General features: G+C 41.9%; 1 protein-coding gene across 1 annotated transcript in view; it reads left to right on the top strand.

Moving 5' to 3' along the window:
* Positions 1–18,793, top strand: part of GAB3 (GRB2 associated binding protein 3) — an 86,854-nt gene extending 68,061 nt beyond the window's left edge. The window contains exons 5-11 of the mRNA XM_054572231.1: positions 4,302–4,357; positions 4,840–5,059; positions 7,618–7,699; positions 8,813–8,915; positions 16,011–16,115; positions 17,635–17,744; positions 18,604–18,793. Coding sequence (XP_054428206.1) covers positions 4,302–4,357; positions 4,840–5,059; positions 7,618–7,699; positions 8,813–8,915; positions 16,011–16,115; positions 17,635–17,744; positions 18,604–18,763 — 836 coding nt within the window. The 3' untranslated portion in view covers positions 18,764–18,793. The remainder of the gene's footprint in view (positions 1–4,301; positions 4,358–4,839; positions 5,060–7,617; positions 7,700–8,812; positions 8,916–16,010; positions 16,116–17,634; positions 17,745–18,603) is intronic.
* Positions 18,794–22,113: the final 3,320 nt, after the last annotated feature.

Below are 22,113 nucleotides of genomic sequence, written 5' to 3'. Positions count from 1 at the left end.
AGTGGTCTACCTGAGAGGGCTGGCTCCTGCAGTTTGGGGAATGACTCAACACATGGATCCTGGAGGCTTTTCCCTCAGTTCTCTCCCCAGAGCCACCAACCACTATCTCTCCTCAAGCATCTCTAATCCACTCTGCCCTCCCTTTGCCGGCACCCAGGGTAAGTGGCTGCAAAAGAAGTTTTTTGCTTTGGCCCTTTAAAAGGCTCTTTACATCTCAGCTGTCTCTTCCTGGCTGATAGAACACCTGCTGCTTTTCACAGCTGGGTGTTATATGGGTTCCTTTCTGGCTCTGGTGCTTTAGGCTGGGGAGCCCAGCTTGGGGTTTAGTCCCCACACTTCTCAGGGGGCCCATGACCACTGAAATATCTCTCTGGCACTTCAGCTGCCACCTGTCGGAGCACAGCTAGTCTTCTCACATCTCTTCTACCATCCCTTCCAGTCACGTTGTGCTGACATGGTTTTTTCTGTCAGTCTATGGTTGTAAGTCTCTCCAGCTAGTGTTCAGTTGGTTATTCAAGATGATTTCTCTATAATTTAGTTGTAATATCAGATTGGTTGGTCCTGGGAGGACATTAGTGTAGCTTTCACTTAACTCTTCTGCCATCTTGGATCTCTAATACATATTCTTAATTCCATCAATCTCCATCACATCTTTCTGAGTTGGGAGTTATTCTCTCAATTTAAGATGATGCTGACTTCTGGTCAAGATGGCAGCATAGATAAATACAGCTCACTTCCTCATATAACCATATGAAAAGTACAACTAAAATTACAACTATAGAACAACTATCACTCAGAACTGTCAGAAACCACGTTGAATTGGAGTCTGACAACTACAAAATTAAACACCAGACTCCCCTGTCCAGGGTTCCAGTGCCAGGAAGATGAGTCCCCATAACTTCTGGCTGCAAAACCCAGCAGGGATCGAGTCGCTGGAAGAAACTTCTGGGGTCCCAAGCAGTTCCCCTTAAAGAACCCATACATAGACACCTACTCAGACTTACTCCCTTTGAGCTCCAGCACCTGAGTAGCAGCTTGAAAGTCACCAGTGGTACACAGAGAGGAAATGAAGTGTCTTACATCAAGGCAAGAGCAGGGGGACAGCTTTCTCCCAGACAGAAAGGCAAGCAAAGGCCATTGTCCCTTTTCTGAACCTTCCCCTTACAGAGCACAGAGCTGGTGGATAGGTGCTATATCTGAAACTCCATCAACCCACCTCACACTGTTTGCCCCACCCTGGAGATCCCCTGAAACTGCCACAACCAACTTATGTGCCCACCCAAGCTGTTAGCAGTGTCTTTTCCATATGAATGGCTAGTCTTGGCTCATGCTTCACATCTCCCTAAATCTTCTCAAACAAGCAACGGCTGACCTCAGTGAACCCCCAGCCTCCATACATCTTGGCAAAGTGGCCCTGGGCCCAGCACTAACAGCAACCAGCCTAGATTGACAACTTGGCTTCACCCAGGAATCTTCAAACCCAGCACAAGTAGCAGCCATCTCAAGATTGCTTTATAACTCAGGCGGGGTGGCCCTGGACAGAACACAGGTGGAGGCAGACCTTGGCCTGCACCACCCAGGACACCCTTGAGCCTGTGCATCCAGTGATCAGCTACAGACCATGTCAGAGCACCACCACTCTGACCCTGCACAGCTGACCCTCCACGGATGGCGGAGGTTGGCGGTCAGTGGCCACAGCCAGCCCCTGGCAGCTGACTGACCTGGGTAAATCTCTTTCATTTACCTGCCAACAGCAATCAAGGCTCAGCTACAAAAAGGGCACACCTCGAGTACCCAGCTTAAGCAATAGAGGAGGCTGTGCCACTGGACCCTACAGGACACCTACTACAATAGGCTACACAACGAAGACACAGAGTCAAAGCAACTCTACCTAATACATAGAAACAAACACAGAAAGGCTGGCAAAATGAAGAGACAGATACATGGCCCAAATGAGAGAATACAACAAAACTCCAGAAAAAGAACTAAACAAAATGGAGATAAGCAATCTATCAGATGCAGAGTTCACAACACTGGTTATAAGGATGCTCAAGGAAGCTAGCAAGGACCTCAACAGCATAGAAAAAGATCCAGCCAGAAAAGAAGAAATAATTAATTAAAATAAAGAATAATTTACAGGGAAAGAACAGGAGAATCAATGTAGCCAAGGATCAAATCAATGATTTGGAACATAAGAAAGCAAAAAGAAACAATGAGAACAACAAGAAAGAAAAAGATTCCAAAAAAACCAAGGATAGTGTAAGCAGCCTCTAGGGCAACATTTACAAATTAGAGGTGCAAGAAGGAGAAGAAAAAGAGGAAGAAATTGAAAATCTATTTGAAAAAACAGTGAAAGAAAACTTCCCTAATTTGGTGAAGGAAATAGACATGCAAGTCTAGGAAGCACTGAGAGTCCCAAACAATACGAATACAAAGAGGCCAACTCCAAGGCACATCATAATTAAAATGCCAAAGTTTAATGATACAGAGAGAATCTTAAAAACAGCAAGGGAAAATCAGGTAGTAACCTATAAGGGGGTCCCCATAGGACTGTCAGCAGATTTCCAAAAGAAACTTTGGAGGCTAGAAGGGACTGGCAAGAAATATTCAGTCATAAAAAGCAGGGGCCCACAGTCCAGATTGCTCTACCCATCAAAGCTATCTTTTAGAATTGAAGGGCAGATAAAGAGCTTCCAAGAGAAGAACAAACTAAAGGATGTCATCATCACTAATCCATTATTATATGAAATGTTGAAGGGACTTATTTAAGAAAAAGAAGATCAAAGCTATGAGCAATAAAATGGCAAAAAATACATACCTATCAACAATTGAATCTAAAAAACAAACTAAGCAAACAAGAAAAACAGAAAGAGTCATGTATACTGAGAGTGTTTGATGGTTGCCAGATTGCGGGGGAGGTATTGGGTAATGGGTGAAGAGGTGAGGGGATTAAGAAGTACAAATAGGTAGTTGTAGAATAGCCATGGAGATGTAAAGTACAGTATAGGAAATGGAGTAGCCAAGGAACTTAATATACATGACACATGGACATGATCAATGTTGTGGGGATTGCCTGAGGGAGTAAGGGTGCTGGGTGGAAGAGGGCAATGGGGGAAAATTGGGACAAGTATAATAGCATTATCAATAAAATATAATTCGAAAATAAGATGATGTTGAGTCTTTAATTTATTTCTCAGAGACAATTGACTTTTGACATCTCCAGGTTCTTGGGGGATATTTTGCTCTGGTCCCCATATGCTAAGAGAACTTGCCTCACTTGTCAACAGCAGTCTCCATTGTTGGCTCTTCTCTCCCTCCTTAAGCCAAATGGCACCGTGTCCCCTGGGTTACCTCCTTCCTCTATGGTTGCACTCTCTGAGGGCGAGCCAGCACTCATCTTCCTGCTCTTTGTATATTGGGATTCTCTAGGGTTTTATACCTAAGCTTCTCTCAACTCTTGCAATCTAGGTAATCTCATCTGGTCTTCTGGTTTTCACTGCCATCTTTAAGCTGCTAATTCCACAAAATTATGTCTCACTGGAGTCTAGACCCCCATATCTTGCTGCCTTGTAGACATCTCCTCTTTCTTTTTTACTTATTTTTATTTTGTATAGTTGTAAAACATTTTAATATCTTTTTGTTAAATAATGGTGATTGTATGAGTATGGGTTTTGTTCTTAATATTCTTTCTTAGCACAATAAAAAGTCAAAAACTCCATGTTGATCACCAACTTCATTTTTTATGGACATCTCTTTCAATCCAACTATTAATTCTAAACTTCTATGTCAACACTGTTTGTCAAAGCTATCTGACAAGTTTCTAGTCCTGTAGTTATTCACCTTTCCTCTCCCTCCATCCCTACACCTGAAGTAGCTAACTATTGTTGCAGAAAGGCACAGTCACCAATTCATGGTCACAGATCTCAAATGAGCCTTAAATGCTGCTCAGCTTCTCTGTTCACCTTATTCTCCTGATCATCACAGGGGATGTCTCACACCATCTCTCTTCTCAAATCTCCAGTTCTATCTATACCATCTCAAGCTCAGAAAATTCATGCAACAAGCACTTGTTAATTACTTGCTATATCTATCATACGGAAACTTATTCAAAATCTGGTCTTATTTCCATGTGTTCTGACTGCCCAACTAGACTTACTAGCCAGCATTGCATATAGAAACTGTATTATGTTTCTCTGCTTCTCCAGAACTGAGGGCAGGACCCTGAGGGGCATAGGATCTTGGACCATAGTTTAAATTGATGTAGTCCTTCATTTCTCACCGCCTCACCTTGTTTCTTGCAGCTGACGTAGAAGGCCAATCCTTAAGACACCGAGACAAGCGACATAGTTTAAATTTGGTGAGTTTGGCATTTGAGTTCCTTTAAGCCTTAATTTTAACAGGAAAATAGCCTGACCTATATACATTCCCTTGAAGTCTGAATATCTGAGGACCGTTCCAGTCTCCCCTTAAGGTTTGTATTTGTCTGGGAACTACTGGACTTAATAAGTAGTGTTCTATAAGGATGCTGCCAGTTCTAATATTCCAGATACTTGTCTGACTTGAGGGTAGCTACTGAAGGCATCACTTTATATTTAAAGCACTTGCATCAATTCATAACCCTTTGTATTCCAGCCTCAGATCTAGGAGAGTTGTCACCTACTTCACACAGTAAATCCAAAAGCAGAGCTTGAGTAAGAGGTTTGTCTCACTTTCCTAAGGAAGTTCAGTGTTATTTTTGGGTAATTTGCAACTGAAACTATATATGTAGATGAGGCTGCCTTCTGGTAGCAGTTTCCATGACTGTACTATGGTTCCCAATCCGTACGTTTTCTCTTTCAGCCATGCAGATTCTCCCCAACATGCCCCACAGCTTCAGCCAGTGACGAAGACAGCTATGTGCCTATGGCCCCTCTGGTCGCCATCTCTGGTCTCAGATCCCAGAGTGGCTCTGATGACTACATCCCAATGAGCTCAGGAGGCATCTCCAGCCCACTACCTGAGCTACCTGCACACATGGAACCTCCCCCAGTGAATAGAGATCTGAAGCCTCAGAGGAAACGTAAGCCATTTGACCAGGCCTGCTGTGCAGGAGAGGGGAGTAACCATATGGGTAGGTTTCCTTCCACACCCTGTCTGAGAAGGAAACACTAGAGAAACCATCCTAGAGGGCTGGGAAGTTTAAGGGTAAGGAGAAATGGCTAGAATTGAATGGGTAGGGCTGGGGAACCTTGCTACTCCAGATTATCATGATAAAAGGAGTTGGGACTTTCAGGCACCATAGCCCTACAAATATAGCCTACAAAGCCAAGTTCATTCCAGAGGGCTCATCTTCAGCTGCTTCCCAATCAAAGGCCCTGAAATATGTGTTGATGGATTGGAATGGAACACACCTGGCATCTCTTCATTTAAACAGCACTTGAATGTAATCACAGTGCCCTCTTCCTATAAGGAAGTCAAGAATGACCTTTCACTAATTTCTGAATGTCAGACTTATCACTCAGTTCCCGGTACATGCCTGTCAGCTGAGGTGTTTGAGATGGGAGAAGACTTTGGCAATGAGCAGTCTGGCTCCTATATGCATAGAGCTCCTTAAAATTTCTGCATTGCTGTCAGGCAGCTTCTCTGGGTCTGCTAAGCATCTTGGACAGGCAGGGAGAAAGGAGAAGAAAGAAAGAGGAAAAGCAGGTCAAAGCAACTTTCTAACTTCATTCTTGCCCACCATCATCTGCCCAGTAAGGCTATGTGATTCCAAGGAAATATTTGGTACAAGGACTGTGATCTCTGACCCTCACCTCTGGTACATTCCTACCTCTCTCTGCCCTTTGGAAAAATTACTTATTCAGGTGGCCATGCCCAAAGCTAGTAACTAAGCCCCTTACTCATGTCTGATTACTCATTTCTGGTCCATGCTAGTCTCGCCTGTTCAGTTTGAGTCAAATCACATTTACAATGTGTTTGCTGATTGCTGTGTGTATAGTGCTGTTCTGGGAACTGAGCAGGATGCAAAGATGAGGAAGCAAGAAGGGTTCTTCAGTTTGAGAGGAAAAAGAGATATATAAAAGACATCTAGAAAAAGAAGAAAAATGATGAAGTCTGTACTAAATAGAACAGGCCCTGTCTTAGGAGGTTCAGAGGAAATAACCATTCATTCTGGTCAGAAACAATCTAACAGGGACCTGTAACTTTGAGGTAAATATTGTTCTGTTCAGTTAAACTTCTGTAGCAGTGCTGTCCAGCAAAATTTTTTGTGATGATAGAAATGTAAATATGGAACATTTGAAATGTGGCTAGTGCAATTGAGGAACTGAATTTTAAGTTGTATTTAATTTTAATAAATTTATATTTAAATAGCCACGTGTGGCCTGTGCCTACCATATTGGACAGTGCAGCTAGCTCTGCAGGACCTGCTGATCAGAGGCATGAAAATGTTGAATGGACATGAGATTAGAGATTCACTGGGTGGGTGTGAAGGTGCATACTTGGGCCAGGAGGTGCTGGTTTTCTGACAGGTGTGGATGCAGGGATGGATCTTGAGGCCCAACAGGGAGAAGGAAGATAGCAAAGCCAGGAGGTGACTGGTGAATGTCATGCCACCAGGAAAGACCTCCTCCCCAGTGACTATATGACTATCATGCTCTTTCCAGGTCACTACCTTGCCCAGGTCTGAGGCTCCTGGGATGATGATTGAGCAACAAGAAGTCACTGTACTAGGCTCTGGTGATATAGAGGGGAGTTATAAACAGTCTCTACCCACATAGTCTAGTGGAGGAAAGATATAAAAGCAACCTGGTCAAAGCAGTGATATAGGAATACATGCCTGACCAACTCAGTGAGTTGGGCTATTGGAGTGGATTAAGAAGGGTCAGGTGCCAAGTGATTCTCTAGATGCCAAGGCTGTTGTAATGAAAAATCAGAAGAACCCCTGTCCTCTCAGAGCACATAAGTCTAGACCTGAATCAGATAATTACAGGTGAATGTATAATCACAAACTGGGGACAGTGCTTTAAAGGGTAAGTACAGGAACTCATGAGAGTCCATGATGTGGAGTCCGATCTTGTCTGGAGGTCAAAGAAGGCCTTCCTAAGCAGGGGACATTGAGCTGAGATCCAAAGATAACTAACCAGGCAGAGAGATGGAGAAGAATATTCTAGGCAGAAAGACCATCAGCTAGACAATGAACTGGAGGTGCAGAAGACTAGAATCTGGGTGATAAAGGTAAAGTTTCAATTCTGGACATGTCAAGTGTGAAATAGGCATTGGCATTCCATAAAGTCAAAGACTTGCATCTGTTCTATTCATACTATGTCTCTAACACCTAGAACCATATACCTGACATATAATGAGTTCTTATAATTTTATATTGACTAAACATATCACCTCATTGTTGCTACTTCCAGCTGGTAATGTGACCATTTGCTCATTAGTTGCCCTCTCCCTACAACTTGGGAGTCAGGAAAGAGTAGGACAGTGAAATTTATACTCATCGTCAATGCTGCTTATTAGTAAATTTGGATTTGATGTGCTAGGTAAGTAGAATGTCATAGTTTTACAGTCTTTTGATTCTGGCCTTGAACTCCTGAGAACTTACCCAGCTGGATATTGTGTGTTATCTTGTAGCACGATCACCTCCTCTAGATATGAAAAACCTTTCTACCATCCGGGAACATGCATCTCTAACCAGGACCCACACTGCGCCTTGGTAAGTCTCTGCTTGCTCAAAGGGTCCTCATCCAGCACCAACACTCCCAGTGTTGGTTAAGTCTCTTTGAGTAAATGTAGTTGAAGCTCACTTGATCTAGCTTAAGCAAAAGAAGAGACAGAGTTTATGATCCCAAGAGGAAGGAATATAACTAACTGAGCCTCCCAAGATACCAGAATCAGGAAGGAGAGTGCTGTTGGAAATCTAGGTAATCTCTCTTCATCTCTCATGTCTACTTCTCTCTTCACATTTGCTCATTCCTCTTCCTTTGGAGAACTCTTCTCTTTACTACTCAATCCTCATGGCCAAAAATAGCAGTAACATAGAGCCTGAGCTTATTTACATGCTACAATTCCAGTATCAACAGAGACAGGCTGTTTTTCAATCCAAATTCACAATTCTTGGGAGAGGGAATTGTATCGCGCCAGCATGAGTGGCATCAGCTATCGCCCAAGGGAGGCCCAGTGGTACCAACATGGCTTCCAGAAACTCATCTTTGTGAACAGGGTAGGTGAAGGGCATTCTCAGAGAAAGAGGAATGGCTCATGGGCTTGCTAGACAATCCCCAAAATGTGTCTGCACTCTCTCATCTCACCTTTTAGATGTTGCATTTTCAGAGTCCTGAGCCTCACCCAGGAGTTTCTTGGTTCACTCTAAATGCCACAGGACACAATCACTTTGTAAAGCAGAATTCTGCAATGAGCTCTATTTACAGCTTCTGACTGAAGAGAAGGATGAAAGGTGATTTGCAGTCTTGTCCTCATTCCATCAGAGGATTGGCCCTGGTTACGTTGAATGGAAACAAGAGAGCCCCAAAGAAGCGGGTTTTTTCCTAAATGATCTGAAGCCCTGGTCTGTTTCTAGAAAGCTCATGAGCTGTGTCACATGGAGGACCTGGAAAAAAAGTAGCCTTTGAGATTTGGGAGTCATTTGTGCCAGAGTAGGACAGAAGCTGCTGGGCAGTCTCTATTGCTTTAAGAATTGCTTTGGCCGGAAGGAAGTTGTATCTGGAAGGGGAGGGCTGAAACCCCACAGGGCCCATGTCAGTTCCTGGCTGACTTTCAGAGCAGCTGTAAGACATTGCTTTGACCTCATCTATATTTTTGTTCTTAGCAATCGGACCAGTTTTCTCTCTCCAGAAAGAAATGGTATTAATTCTGGAAGATTTTTTGCCAATTCTGTTTCCAGAGAAGAGGAAAAAAGCAACACCCAAGTGGTAATCCTATATTTTTCATACTTTTCTTATTCTTTACCCTAATGTATATTCTTATGAGTTTATTATAAAGGAAACATAAACTTTGGAAAACCCCATACAATCTTAATATAATCACTTGGTTGTCATATCAGGTGACAGTGTTCTCTAGACTGCAAACAAATTGATTTGAAGGTAGGTTTTTTCCCTGCAATATTGAGTTCTTTGTACCATTTTGAGGCCACAGTAGTACAACAGATCCCAAGGTTTAGGCATGTGTATTGGGACAATAGCAGTGTCAGCACTTCTTTTCACCTGGGCTGTGGTGTTCTGTTTGACCCCAATAGATTTGGAGTTCCCTGGATGTCCAGAATCTAAGCTGTGAAAACACATACTGGATGGTTCCTTGCACCAGACCACTTGGTGGCCCTGCCCTAATTGCCTCTGAACCTTTCCAAAGGATGAATCACTTAGACTCCCATTGAGGGGGTTGGGGTACGGTGCCCTGGGCTTTGGATGTGTCTTAGTCTCTGAAGACCTCCTGTTATAGGGTCTTTCTGTAGACCTTAGTGGATAGAGACCTGACATTTCTGTTCATGATTAACCATTTACAGTCCTAGTCCTAATCTCTCCCTCCTGCCCTCTCATATCCCTTCTATTCTCTTTACCTTGGATTCTATTTGAGAGCATGGGTTTTGAAAAGAGTAAGAGGCTTTTAACACCTCTGGGAATTATCAGGCGTTTAGTCAGACCTGTGCCCATTCTGTAGTTTTTGAATGTAGGAACTTTGGAGATAATTCTCTAGAGAGCATCGCTGTTTGAACTATGAAATTTTGAAAAGACATCTTAGAAGGACAGTGTTCAAGACTATATGTCCTTTTTTTTATTGTTGTTCTATTACAGTTGTCCCAATTTTCCCCTGTTGCTCTCCCCTGCCCCTCCTACCCCCCTTATATATATTTTTGAGAAGACAATTCTTCCCTCCTATACATGAGGATAATAGGCAGTTCAAAAACTGAAAACAGTAATCTCCAGTGAAGCAGTAATTAAATGCTTTATTTTGCCTTTCTATTTGATAAAAATCTCTGTAAGTGCACTTAACCATATGCAGATGGCAAGTGACTCATATACAAATCTGCTGTGATCTTCCCAATGTTTTTCACACTTGGTAATGGCCCTTGGGAAACTTGTAGAAGAAAACATTCTTATAAATGATGCTTGACCAGCTGTGCTCTGTCTCCAGAGAACAGAAAAGGGAAGTGAATCTATAATGTAATAGAAGCAAGTGCATAGTCATTCCAGACACTAGCAGTTCATTTATGATCTTTGAGCTTGTGAGAAAGACCAGTGAGCCCCTGGTAACCTCTGTTCTGCTTTATGTCTTTGTAAATTTGCCTATTCTAGGTACCTCATGTAAGTAGAATTATACAATATTTGGCCTTTTGTGTCTGCCTTCTTTCCGTTAGCTTAGTGTTTTTAAGATTCATCCATATTGTAGCATATATCAGAATTTCATTTTTTAAAATATTTTATTTATTTTTAGAGAGAGGGGAAGGGAGGTAGAAAAAAGGGAGAGACCCCCTAGCTGGTGTGGCTCAGTGGATGGAGTGCCAGCCTGTGAACCAAAGAGTGTCTGGTTTGATTCCCTGTGTAGGGCACATGCCTGGGTTGCAGGCCAGGTCCCCAGCACGGGGCATGCGAAATGCAACCACACATTGATGTTTCTCTCCCTCTCTTTCTCCTTCCCTTCCCCTCACTAAAAATAAATAAATAAAATCTTTAAAAAAATAAAAGTAAAAAGAAATAATAAAAAAAGAAAGGGAGAGAAACATTGATGTGACAGAGAAACATTGGTCAGTTGCCTCTTGTGCGCCCCCAACCAGGGACCTGGCCTGCAACCCAGGCATGTGGCCTGACTGGGAGTCGAAACAGTGTCCTTTCAGTTTGCAGGACAATGCCCAACCCATGGAGCCACACCAGTTGGAGCAAAACTTCAATTTTTTTTTAAAGACTAATACTCCATTGTATATACACATCACCTTTTATTTATCTGCTTGTCTGTTGGTAGACAATTGGGTTGTTTCTACTTGTTGGCTATTATGAATAATGCTGCTATCAACATTGGTGTACAAGTATCTGTTTGAATATTTGCTTTTGATTCTTTCAGATATATACCTAGAGGTGGAATTACGGAATCGCATGGTAATTTGTTTAACTTTTGAGGAACCACCAAACTGTCCTCCAGTGACCAAACCATTTTATATTCCCAACAGCAATGCAAAATGGTTTCAATTTCTCTACATTCTCACTAACGCTTGTTATTTCCCATTTTTTGTTTGTTTTGTATAATTGCCATCTTAATATATGTGAAGTGGTATCTCATTGTGGTTTTTATTTGCATTTCCCTAATGACTAGTGATGTTAAACATCTTTTCATGTGCTTAATGGTCATTTGAATATCTTTGGAGAAATGTCTAACCAAGTCCTTTACCCATTTTCAATTGGGTTGTTTGTTTTTGATGTTGAGTTGTATACATTTTAAAAAAAATATTATGGATATTAACATCTTATCAGATGATTTGCAAATATTTGTCCCCATTCCTTGGGTTGTCTTTTCATTCTCTTGATAGTGCCCTTATATGCACAAAAGTGTTTTTTAAATTGATTCCAGAGAGAATGGAAGAGAGAGAGAGAAAAAGGGGGAGAAAAACATTGATGTGAAAGAGAAACATTGATTGGTTGCCTCTTGCCATGACTGGGGACTGAAACTGCAACCCAGCCATGTAGGTTCCCTGGCTGGGAATGGAACCAGTGAGCTTTTGGTTTGCAGGATGATTCCCAACCAACTGACCCATACTGGCTAGGGCTACATAAAAGTTTTTAATTTTGATGAAGTCAATATTTTTCTCATATTGCCTGTGGTTTTCATGTTATATCCAATAAATCATTGCCAAATCCAATGTCATAAAGTTTTTCTTTATGTTTCCTTCTAAGAGTTTTATAGTTTTAGCTTTTATGTTGAGGTCTCTTTTGAGCTGGTTTTTGCATAGGGTCCAGCTTCATTCTTTTGCATATGGATATTCAGTTTTCCCTACATTATTTGTTGGAAAGATTACCCTTTTCCCACTGGTCTTGGCACCATCATTGAAAATTAGTTGTCCATAATTGTGAAAGTTGTTTCTGGACTCTTTTATTCTCTGCTTTTGGCCTATGTGTCTCCTCCCCACAGTGTGATACTGTTTTGATTACTATAGCTTTATAGCAAGTTTCAAAATCAGGAAATGTGAGTCCTTCAACTTTGTTCTTATTTTTCAAGATTGATTTGGCTATCCAGGGTTACTTGAGATTCCATGTAAATTTTAGGATGGGTTTTCCTATTTCTGCACAAAATGTCATTGAAATTTTGATGGAGAACACTTTGAATCTGTGGATTGCTTTGGTAATGTTGTAATCTTTTTTTAAAGTATATTTTATTGATTATGCTATTACAATTGTCCCAATTTTCCCCCCTTGGCCGCCTCCACCTGGCGCCCCAATTCCCTCCAAAACCCCCCCCATCTTAGTTCATGTCCATGGGTCATGTATATAAGCTCTTTGGCTTCTCCATTTCCTATACTGTTCTTAACATCCCCCTATTTTGTAGCCACCAACTTGTACTTCTTAATCCCAGAACCTTTTCCCCCATTCTCCCTCTTCCCCCTCCCAACTGAATAACCCTCCCAATGATCTCCATATCTATGATTCTGTTTCTGTTCTGCATGTTGTGCGCAATTTGTTTTTTAGATTCAATTGTTGATAGTTGTGAATTTATTGCCATTTTAATGTTCATAGTTTTGATCTGCTTTTTTTTTAAATAGTTTTTTTTAAAAAGATTTCATTTATTTATTTTTAGACAGAGGGGAAGGGAGGGAGAAAGAGGAAGAGAGAAATATCAATGTGTGAAACATAACTGCCTCTCGTGCACTCCCCACCAGGGACCTGGCCTGCAACCCAGGCATGTGCCCTGACTAGGAATCGAACCAGCAACCCTTTGGTTCGCAGGTTGGCACTCAATCCAGTAAGCCACACTAGCCAATGCTTCTTTTTCTTATATAATTCCCTTTAACATTTCATACAATAATGGCTTGGCAATGGTGAACTCCTTTAGCTTTACCTTGTCTAGGAGGCACTTTATCTGCCCTTCAATTCTAAAAGATAGTTTTCCTGTATAGAGTAATCTAGGTTGTAGGCCCTTGCTCTTCATCACTTTGAATACTTCTTACCATATCTCTTCTTGCCTGTAAAGTTGCTTTTGAGAAGTCAGCTGACAGTCTTATGGTAACTCCCTTGTAGGCAACTAACTTCTTTTCTCTTGCTGCTTTTAAGATTCTCTCTTTATCTTTAGCATTTTAATTATGATGTGTCTTGGTATGGTCCTCTTTAGGTCCATCTTGTTTGGGACTCTGCTTCCTGGACTTGTATGTCTATTTCCTTCACCAAATTAAGGAAGTTTTCTTTCACTATTTTTTCAAGTAAGTTTTCAATTTCTTGCTCCTCCTCTTCTCCTTCTGGCACCCCTATGATTCAGATGTTGGTACATCTGAAAATGTCCCAGAGGCTCCTTGATCTATCCTTAGTTTTAGGTTGGGTTTTGTTTGTTTGTTGTGTTTTTTTTTTTTTTGGATTCTTTTTTTCTCGCTCTTCTGATTGAATACTTTTTTCTTCATTTTGTTATAAATCGTTGATTTGATTCTCAGCATCATCCCCTCCACTGTTGGTTCCCTGCAGATTTTTTTTTTATTTCACTTAATGTAACCTTCATTTCCGCCTGAGTCTTTTATGCTGTTAAAGTACCCAATGAGTTTCTGGAGCATCCATATAACCAGTGTTATAAACTCTGCATCTGATACATTGCTTATCTCCATTTCATTTAGTTCTTTTTCTGGAGTTTTGCTCTGTCCTTTCATATGGGCCATATTTCTTTGTCTGCTCATTTTGGCAGCCTCCCTGTATTTGTTTCTATGTATTAGGTAGAGTTGCTTTGACTCTCTGTCTTAGTAGCGTAGCCTATTGAAGAAAAATGCACCTGTAAGTTGTATGGGGTGGAGCCTCAGGTAATTGCAAAGGCAGGGCAACCCATATTGTTGCTCTATGGCTCTGTGTTGGGGAGGGCTCAGTTAGGGGACAATGCTGCTGCCTCACCTCTGGAGATTTGCCTGGGAAGATGCCGTCTCCTGGCACTCACTCTTATTCCAGTCCCCTCAATTTCTCCCCATATGCCACTTCGAGCTGTTACTCTGGTGCTGAATCCCAGAGGGGTTGATCTATGTAAGTCCTAAGACCATTGTGGGCCCTTTAAGAGGAGTCTCCTGTGAATCCTGCTGTTTCTTCTGCCCCAACCCCTACTGAGTTTTACAGCCAGAAGTTATGGGGCTTTAACTTCCTGGCACTGGAACCCAGGGCTGGGTTGTCTGGTGTGGGGCTGGGATCCCTCACTCCCAAGGTATCCCTCCTGATTTTTATCCCCCACATGTGGATATGGGGACCACTCATTCCACATCTCCACTCCTTTCTGTGCCACTCTGTGTCTCTGTCGCCTCTCTGTGCTTCTCCACATCTCTGCCCCTCCTGCCCATCTGGGTGAATGTGGCTTCTTTAAATCCTTGGTTGTTGGACTTCCATAGAGCTCAGTTTTCAGACATTTCTGGGTGATACTTGTTTTATAGTCTAGTTGTAATTTTTTTCTGTAGTTATGCGAGGAGACAAGGCATGTTTATCTACGCCTCCATCTTAAGCAGAAGTTCCTGGTTAATGTAATCTTAACAATAGTTAAATCTTCCAATCCATGAACATAGGGTGTTGTTTCATTTTTTTTAATGTGTGCTTTACTTTCTTTCAGCAGTGTTTTACAGTTTTCACTGTACAAGTCTTTGTTTCCTTGGTTAAATTTACTCCTAAATATTTTATTCTTTTTGATGCTCTTTTAAATTATATGGTTTTCTTAATTTCCTTTTTAAATTGCTCATTGTTAGTATATAGAAATGCAACCAAATTTTGGGTGTTCACCTTGTATCCTTGTTGAGTTTGTTTATTTTTAGTTTATTATTAACTTTTTTTAGTGGAATCCTTAGAATTTTCTACATATAATAAGACCATGTTATCAGCAAACAGATTATTTTGCTTCTTATTTTCCAGTTTGGATGTATTTTATTTCTTTTTCTTGCCTAATTTCTTTCTAATACTCTGTTGGATAGAAATAGAAGATAATTCTGTTGTCAGCTACACACCCCAGAAATTCTTCTGCAGGTGTGTAAATGCTCGTGGCACCATCTTATAAGAGCCCCAAACTGGAAGCAACTCAGATGTCATTGGTAGTGAAACAGTTAAATAAATCATGCAATGAAATTATCTATTCCAATGAAAATGAATGAAATAGGGCTTCTGCATTGATAAGGGTGAATGTGAACTATGTAGTATGAAACAAAAATTGAAGCCACCAAAAATACATACCATACAGTTCTATTGATAGAAGTTCAAAACAGGCAAAACTAAATAATTTGTGATTTAAGGATACTTACACACTCATAAAACCACATGTAAAAAGAAACAGTGTAGTAAACACAAAATTCAGAATAGTACTTACCTTTTGGTGGGAGAGAAAGAGGTAGTAGAAGGGGAACAGGCACTTCAAAGGTGTCAGTGGTATCCCGTTTGTGAGGCTGGTGGTGAGTCCACGGGTAATATTACACACATCTTATCATTGTGTTGTATCAAGTACCTTCAAATGCACTTGAGGTGATTTCACTAGAACTTTAATAAGTTTTATTGATCTTTTCAGGATTTAATCTCTAAGGTATCACGGGCTTATCAGATCTATAAAACAAATTCTTCTTGAGGGAGATTTTGGCCAACTGTTTCATGGTGAATAAAGGTGTAGCTTCATGTGAAGACTGAATTGGCTATTTTGCGTTTCAAATGCTTCCTCTTACTCCGACATGCAGGATGAACTGCACAGGTCTCACCAGACTAGTCTGTTATGATCTGACAGCAGCTGTTCAAGTGAGGATACAGCTTACCCTCCTTCCCTTGGGCAGCCTGGGCAGACATTGTTAACCTGAGTCCTGTGATTTTGGTTTCTAGGGGCAACACCGAACAGTCAGTGGTTCTGTGATGTTGACAAAGAAATTCAGCCTAGATTATTTAGCCCTGGACTTCAATTCAGCATCACCAGCCCCTGTACAGCAGGTAGGAAGGACTTTGTGTCTGAGAATTCCTAGGAGATTTCATTTCTGTTTAGATTTTTCTGATGGTTCAACCATGCATGTCCTCTTTGAAAAGTCTTAAACATTCAGGCATGTACAGTGAAGAATATTAAAATCAACCCTGTTTCTGCCTCCCGGAAAGCCTGCTGTATTCCCCCTAGGGTATGTTCTTTAGATGTATAGGTATACATGTTTTATAGTGCTTTGCTTTCTTATGCTCCACAGATGTTGCATTTTAGGCAAGACCCACTTTATGGTGATACTTTATTGCAATGTTCTGGAACTGAACCTGCAATATCTTCAAGGTCTGCCTGTATACACATACATGTATGTAGTATTCAGGCCTTTCAAAACTTGGATCATAAAGTTTACAGAAAAATTTCTCTGACAGAAAAGAGGGTGAGGTAAAGGGCACTTCAGGCATCAGAAAGGTCTGCTTAGAGAGGAAGTCATAGTTTACTGTGGCTAGACAGGAGATCGGTGACAGGAACTCTCAGTTGGAATTGGAACCCCTCAGTAAAAGGCCTAAAAGGCCAGGCGGGCTGTTTCAACTCTCTTGGGTAGTATTGTCTGTAATGTGGGGATCAGAAAGGATAACACCTACGTTGATGCCTGTGGTGAGGATTAAATGAATTAATATATGTAAGTGATGCTAGCCATTAACTAGTGTCACCCACTAGTGAGAGCCATGGAATGAATGAATTGTAAGCAGTGTATAACAGCTAAATATTTTTGAGCAAGGGATGGTCATATTCTAAATTACATCTAACAATGCATTGTTTGATGAGAAAAACAACTTGCCAAACAATATACAGTATGGTGTGTGTGTGTGTGTGTGTGTGTGTGTGTGTGTGTGTGCGCGAGAAACAAAAAGGCTAGAAGGTTTCCCTTCCCTTTTGCCAAATGAATTCCCATTTCTCCTTTACATTTAATTTCATTCCAAAAACCTGAACTGATACTCCAGTTTAGAACTTGTCAGAAAGATGAGACCAATAAATAAAAAGGTGCATTAGTCAGTTTTGGTAGGCTACGCAATCAAGACAAACAACCCCCAAATCTCAGTGTCTTGCAACAGAGAAGGCTTTTTCAGTTGTTGCTAGTGGGACAATCCACTACAGGCAAGCATCTTGGTGTTCCAGGCCATCTTCAATCCACAGTCCAGGCAGAAGGAGCAACTCCATCTGAGGCATGCTGATCTCCTGGAAGGGAAAAAAGAGATTGCAGAATCACAAGATGCCTCTTTTCTCTATAGGATTGGCTTGTGCCACTTCCACTCACATTATATTGGTCAAAGCAAGTCAGATGGCTAGAGTAAAGTTGAAGGGAACAGGGGTGAAGAGATATTCATACACGTACACACAAAGTATAATAACTGTCCTGCAGTGAATGACCCAGAACAAAGAGGCAGCAAATACTTAACACTATAATCTACCATAGAAGTTCTGACCTTTTCCTGAATTTTAATTCAATGTAATGAAAACCTTTTCATTCTCCCCCTTCAGAAACTTCTTTCAGAAGAACAAAGAGTAGACTATGTCCAAGTGGATGAGCAGAAGACACAAGCTCTCCAGAGCACAAAGCAGGAGTGGACCGATGAGAGGCAATCCAAAGTGTAAGCAGTGTGGGTTTGAACTGTGTGTGACACAGGGAAGTTTGGGGCTGGGTTTGAGGTTTTTCTTTGTTTTTTTCGTTTTTTATCCTCACCTGAGGACATTTTTTTCATTTTTCCATTGCTTTTAGAGAGAGAGAGGAAGGGAGACAGGAAGGGAGAGTGAAACATCGATGCGAGAGAAAAGCATCGATTGATTGCCTTCCAGTACGCGCCAGACCGGACTGGGGATCGAACCCGCAACCTAGGCATGTGCCCTGACTGAGAATCGAACCCGCAACCTTTTGGTTACGGGGTTATGCTCCAACCAACTGAGCCACACTGACCAGGGCAAGGGTTTGAGGTTTTTCACTAGAATCACACTGATGTTCAACACAGGTCAAGATCCAGAGAGAATATGTGATTTCCATGGGCTCGGCAAGAACTTTTGGGAGAAAGGACCTATATGTATACATTAAATGGGGAGAAGAAGGAAGCATTGTCCTCCCAGAGGGGGCTCTGAGGGCGTCCAGCCCCCGCCCCCACCTGTCGCAGAAGTTTCCTTCTCTGGCCACACTTGCCCATGCCCAGAGCCTCAGGGATGCTTAGAATTGGCTCCACAGTCACAAGAGACAGAGATGGAGGATTCCACAGCCACGGACTGGGATGTAGAAAACTCCATTCATTCAGACAGGGTAGGAACAATAAAAACAAGACTTAGGAGAATATTTTTCCGAGTTTGATTAAAAATCTCTCCAATGGAGAATTTGGAGTGCAGATTGAAGCCAGTATTGCTAACTGACAGGAAGACATCGTTTGACTCCAATACCTGAAATTGACCTCTCTCCTGTGCTTCCATTGAAATTATAAATTTTCCTAGCAGAGAAGCCCCAGGAGATCATCTTGTCCTAGCACCTGAAGACACGGTTGGAGAGACCAAGATCAGCAATGGTGGGAGAATCTGCACTCCTCACACCATAGACTCCAGCAGACAAATCATTTCTGTCTCCCAAAGAAAGACAATTCAAGTGATGGGACAGTGAGTCCTGGGCTTCATCATAACCATATCAGATGACACCAGTGTCTCTTAGGACAAAATGTTTGGAACAGCTACCTGTGGATGGGTATTCTGTTCCTTTTGGCCTTTTTCCAGCATGTTTTCACGTTCACCATATCCTGTCTTCCTCTAAAAGACCTTGGAAGCTTAGGTTGGCAGATATTGTTGTTCCTGCTTTGAAGAAAAGAAAGCTGGGAACCAGAGGAGGGCTCACTTTGCCCAAGGTCACTCATGGATCCGAGGCTCAGTCAGGTTTAAAATAGAGCTGGCCAAGCTGCCTGTTGCAGACTCATTCCACCATCTTACACTGACTCAGAGGATTTTGAGGAAATCGATCAGTTTGGTCAACCTCGGAAACCTATGGTGACATGTGCGGACATGAGATGGGTCATCATTTCCTCTCCTTTTCATAGGAGTTTGAATAGGTGCTTTTATACTTGAAAGGTATGTGTGTCAAGCCAGGGTTCTTTACATGGTGTTCAAATGGGAAATTCTGACATAATCAATAATAACCATCAGAAATAACTTCTGACAAATCAGTGTGAAATCCATTCTTGGATTGCACTGTCGGCTTGCAGTGTGTTTCCCATGAGCTGGCTAATGCTGGCAAAAGAATTTTCGCCACCTTGAGAAGAAGACACAGATTGTCCCTGGCTATCCTATGCTGGACCCAAGCTTTTTAGTGATAGAGTTATAACTAGAAAAAAACCACAAAAACCAATGAGTTGCATTCTCAGGTTTCCCAGCTAATTGTTCCCTCTGCTTTATGGGGTCCTGGGGTTCAGGGAACTCAGATGAAAGTCTCACTTGGGCATGTGATTTTACTTGATTCTTCTTCCTGATCCTTCTGAGCACCTGTGGCCAGAAGACAGATCTGGACAACTGGGAATTAAGCAGTTACTGCTCCAATGTTTTGACTGATACTGTGTCCTTTATATGAGGATGAATCAAACAGGCAGGCAGGTCTATGACAGTCAGGGTTACTCAGGGCAGTTGTAGGCTTTGCTGCATGGTTTGGGGTTTCACAATGCCCCAAAAGTAAGTAAATGCCAAAGTCTTGGCTTTTCATATCATAAAAGAAGTAATTTTGATGTTAAAAGCAGCAGGATCTGGTAACATCATTTTCTTCCTGGTGCAAGGTGGGGGGAAATTACTGAGTGGAGTCCTTAGTGAGCGCAGACAGAGCAATAAGAGGGTTCCCCTCAGCCCATGGCCAGCTTCATGTCACCACACACGGAGACTGAAGCCTGTAAAGAGCTGCGTTCTTCCCTAAGTGACTTGCAGAGTCACAGAGCCTCAGGCAAGAATCTAGAGCTACAGACGGCCAGTTTGCATAGAGGGGAGCTTCCTCATATGTAAGGCACCTGTGTGTTTAGACCACTAAGTACCTGATACAGGGCGATGCAGGAAAACTTGTATGCCCGAATGTGAAGGACTACACCAGGTTGAAAATAGAATGGAAAAGAAAATACAGCTGAAATTATGTTGATAGTAGACTGTCATTCAATTGACAGAAGAGAAAATCTGTTTGTATAAAACATTTCCAGAGCCACATTTACTATAGAAAGCAATATATATTTCAGGGGTATGACTTGTTTGGAAGTGATTCATTAGGGATTTAAAAAAAACAGATGACTTCACCCTCATTTCGAGGGTGTATGCAGTTATGTCCTGCTTTGATAAAACTGCTAATGGATGGCTACTCAAAAGCATAATGATTCAGGGATACAAAGCACAGGTAGTTTTTGAACTGACAGGAGCATATGTTCCTGAAAAAGTTACCGTAAGTCAAAAGGATGCTGGCCAAATCCTGGTTTTTGGTGGGTATAATCTATGTATAATAGAGGGTTGTGATTTTGACCAGGTTCTGAGTTTTTTTTTTTGTTTGTTTGTTTGTTTTTTTGGGGTTTTTTGTTTTTTTGTTTTTTTTTTTGTTTTGTTTTTTTTTTTTAGTAAGTCACCCCAGATTCTAAGTCAAGTGCACATGGCATGCCTGTGCACTGCGCAGGCTACTCCTTCCTAGATTGGGGGATCAGCGTAGCAGGACAATGCAGCAATTAATGCACATTGTTTCCTGCAGTTTCTTTTTGTTTTGTTTCTTTCCATCGTGTTTTGTTAGAAAATTCCTCCGTTTCAGGAATTGTGCAGTACAGAAGGGGGTACTGAGGGTCTCAAGCCTACAAATCCCTAAGGCCACAAGCCCACAAGAACTTGGGAGTTTAGTTTTTCTTGAGAAGAGATGTGCCCTGAGGCCCAGCGCACGGCCTGGCTGCAAGGGCATGGAGTGAGCCTGTGGGAGTCAGTGTCCAGACCACTACACTACGGAGCAAGGAGCGACCGGGTTGTGGCCTTTAGGTCCAAGCTGAGACTGAAGGCTCCCCTCAGACCTGGCTTTCTCCTCAAGGCTTCCGCAGTCCTCATTTATACCATCTTTGTACCCCCAATCATGTTGATTTTAAAAGTTTGTTGTGTTTTTACTATTTCTGGCATTAATAAAAGTTTTATAAGGAGGAATTATGACTTCAGTTCCTTCTTATTTGTTTTTAGTAATGACATTCATAATAAATACAGAACATGTTTTAAAAGCTGAGTGTGAAAATAAACCTCATTGCCATTTTCAGTTACAACAGAGTTAACAACTGACTCACATGGAACCACCTACATCCATGTAATTTTGCTGCAAACAGTTGAGCAGGTGGCTGTAATGAGTACTGTTTCTGCTCAGCCAAACCACATTTTGACATCTTTTTTCTTCATCAGAAACAAAATTCAATGATTGGCAATAAAGTCAAAGGCCTTCCCTGGTATCACCTGTAACATGAACTTCATTATTAACATGCCATTAAAAAGCAACAACCCCTAGCCTTCCTCTCCCCAGCAGAATTTTCTTGTGCCACCAACTCCCTTTTCTCAATTGCTAAAGATCCCAGCTGCCCTGGCTGCTGCCGGGTCAGCAGCTTCTCTAGGCCATAAGGCAAAGCAGGGACAGAGTACTGGGGGCTCAGGTTTGGGGGAAACAGGCCAAAGACAGAGAGAGGAAAGGCCCAGGAAATCTGGGGCTCAGAGAAAGAAGATGTCACATGAAATCTCTCATCTAGGTGAAGAATGAGGCCAACAAATATAGATGTTTTTACTTGGCCCACACACTCCAGACCAAGCCCTTGACCCCAAGAAGAGCAGGTTGGCCCAAAAGGCTGACCTAAAAATCAGGGGGTGTGAAACCTAATCTTAAAAGGTTCTTGAACCCCAGGCCCCTTATACCTTGGTCCTTTTACCAGACAACCCCCTGAGTTTACAGCTCCCTGCTTCTCCTTGATTTCACTTGAGCTTAAATTG

Source organism: Pteronotus mesoamericanus, unplaced genomic scaffold (assembly GCF_021234165.1).
Source record: "Pteronotus mesoamericanus isolate MK-2021 breed Mesoamerican mustached bat unplaced genomic scaffold, CSHL_Meso_final contig_226, whole genome shotgun sequence".
Classification (NCBI taxonomy): domain Eukaryota; kingdom Metazoa; phylum Chordata; class Mammalia; order Chiroptera; family Mormoopidae; genus Pteronotus; species Pteronotus mesoamericanus.
This window is presented reverse-complemented; position numbering and strand designations above follow the sequence as displayed.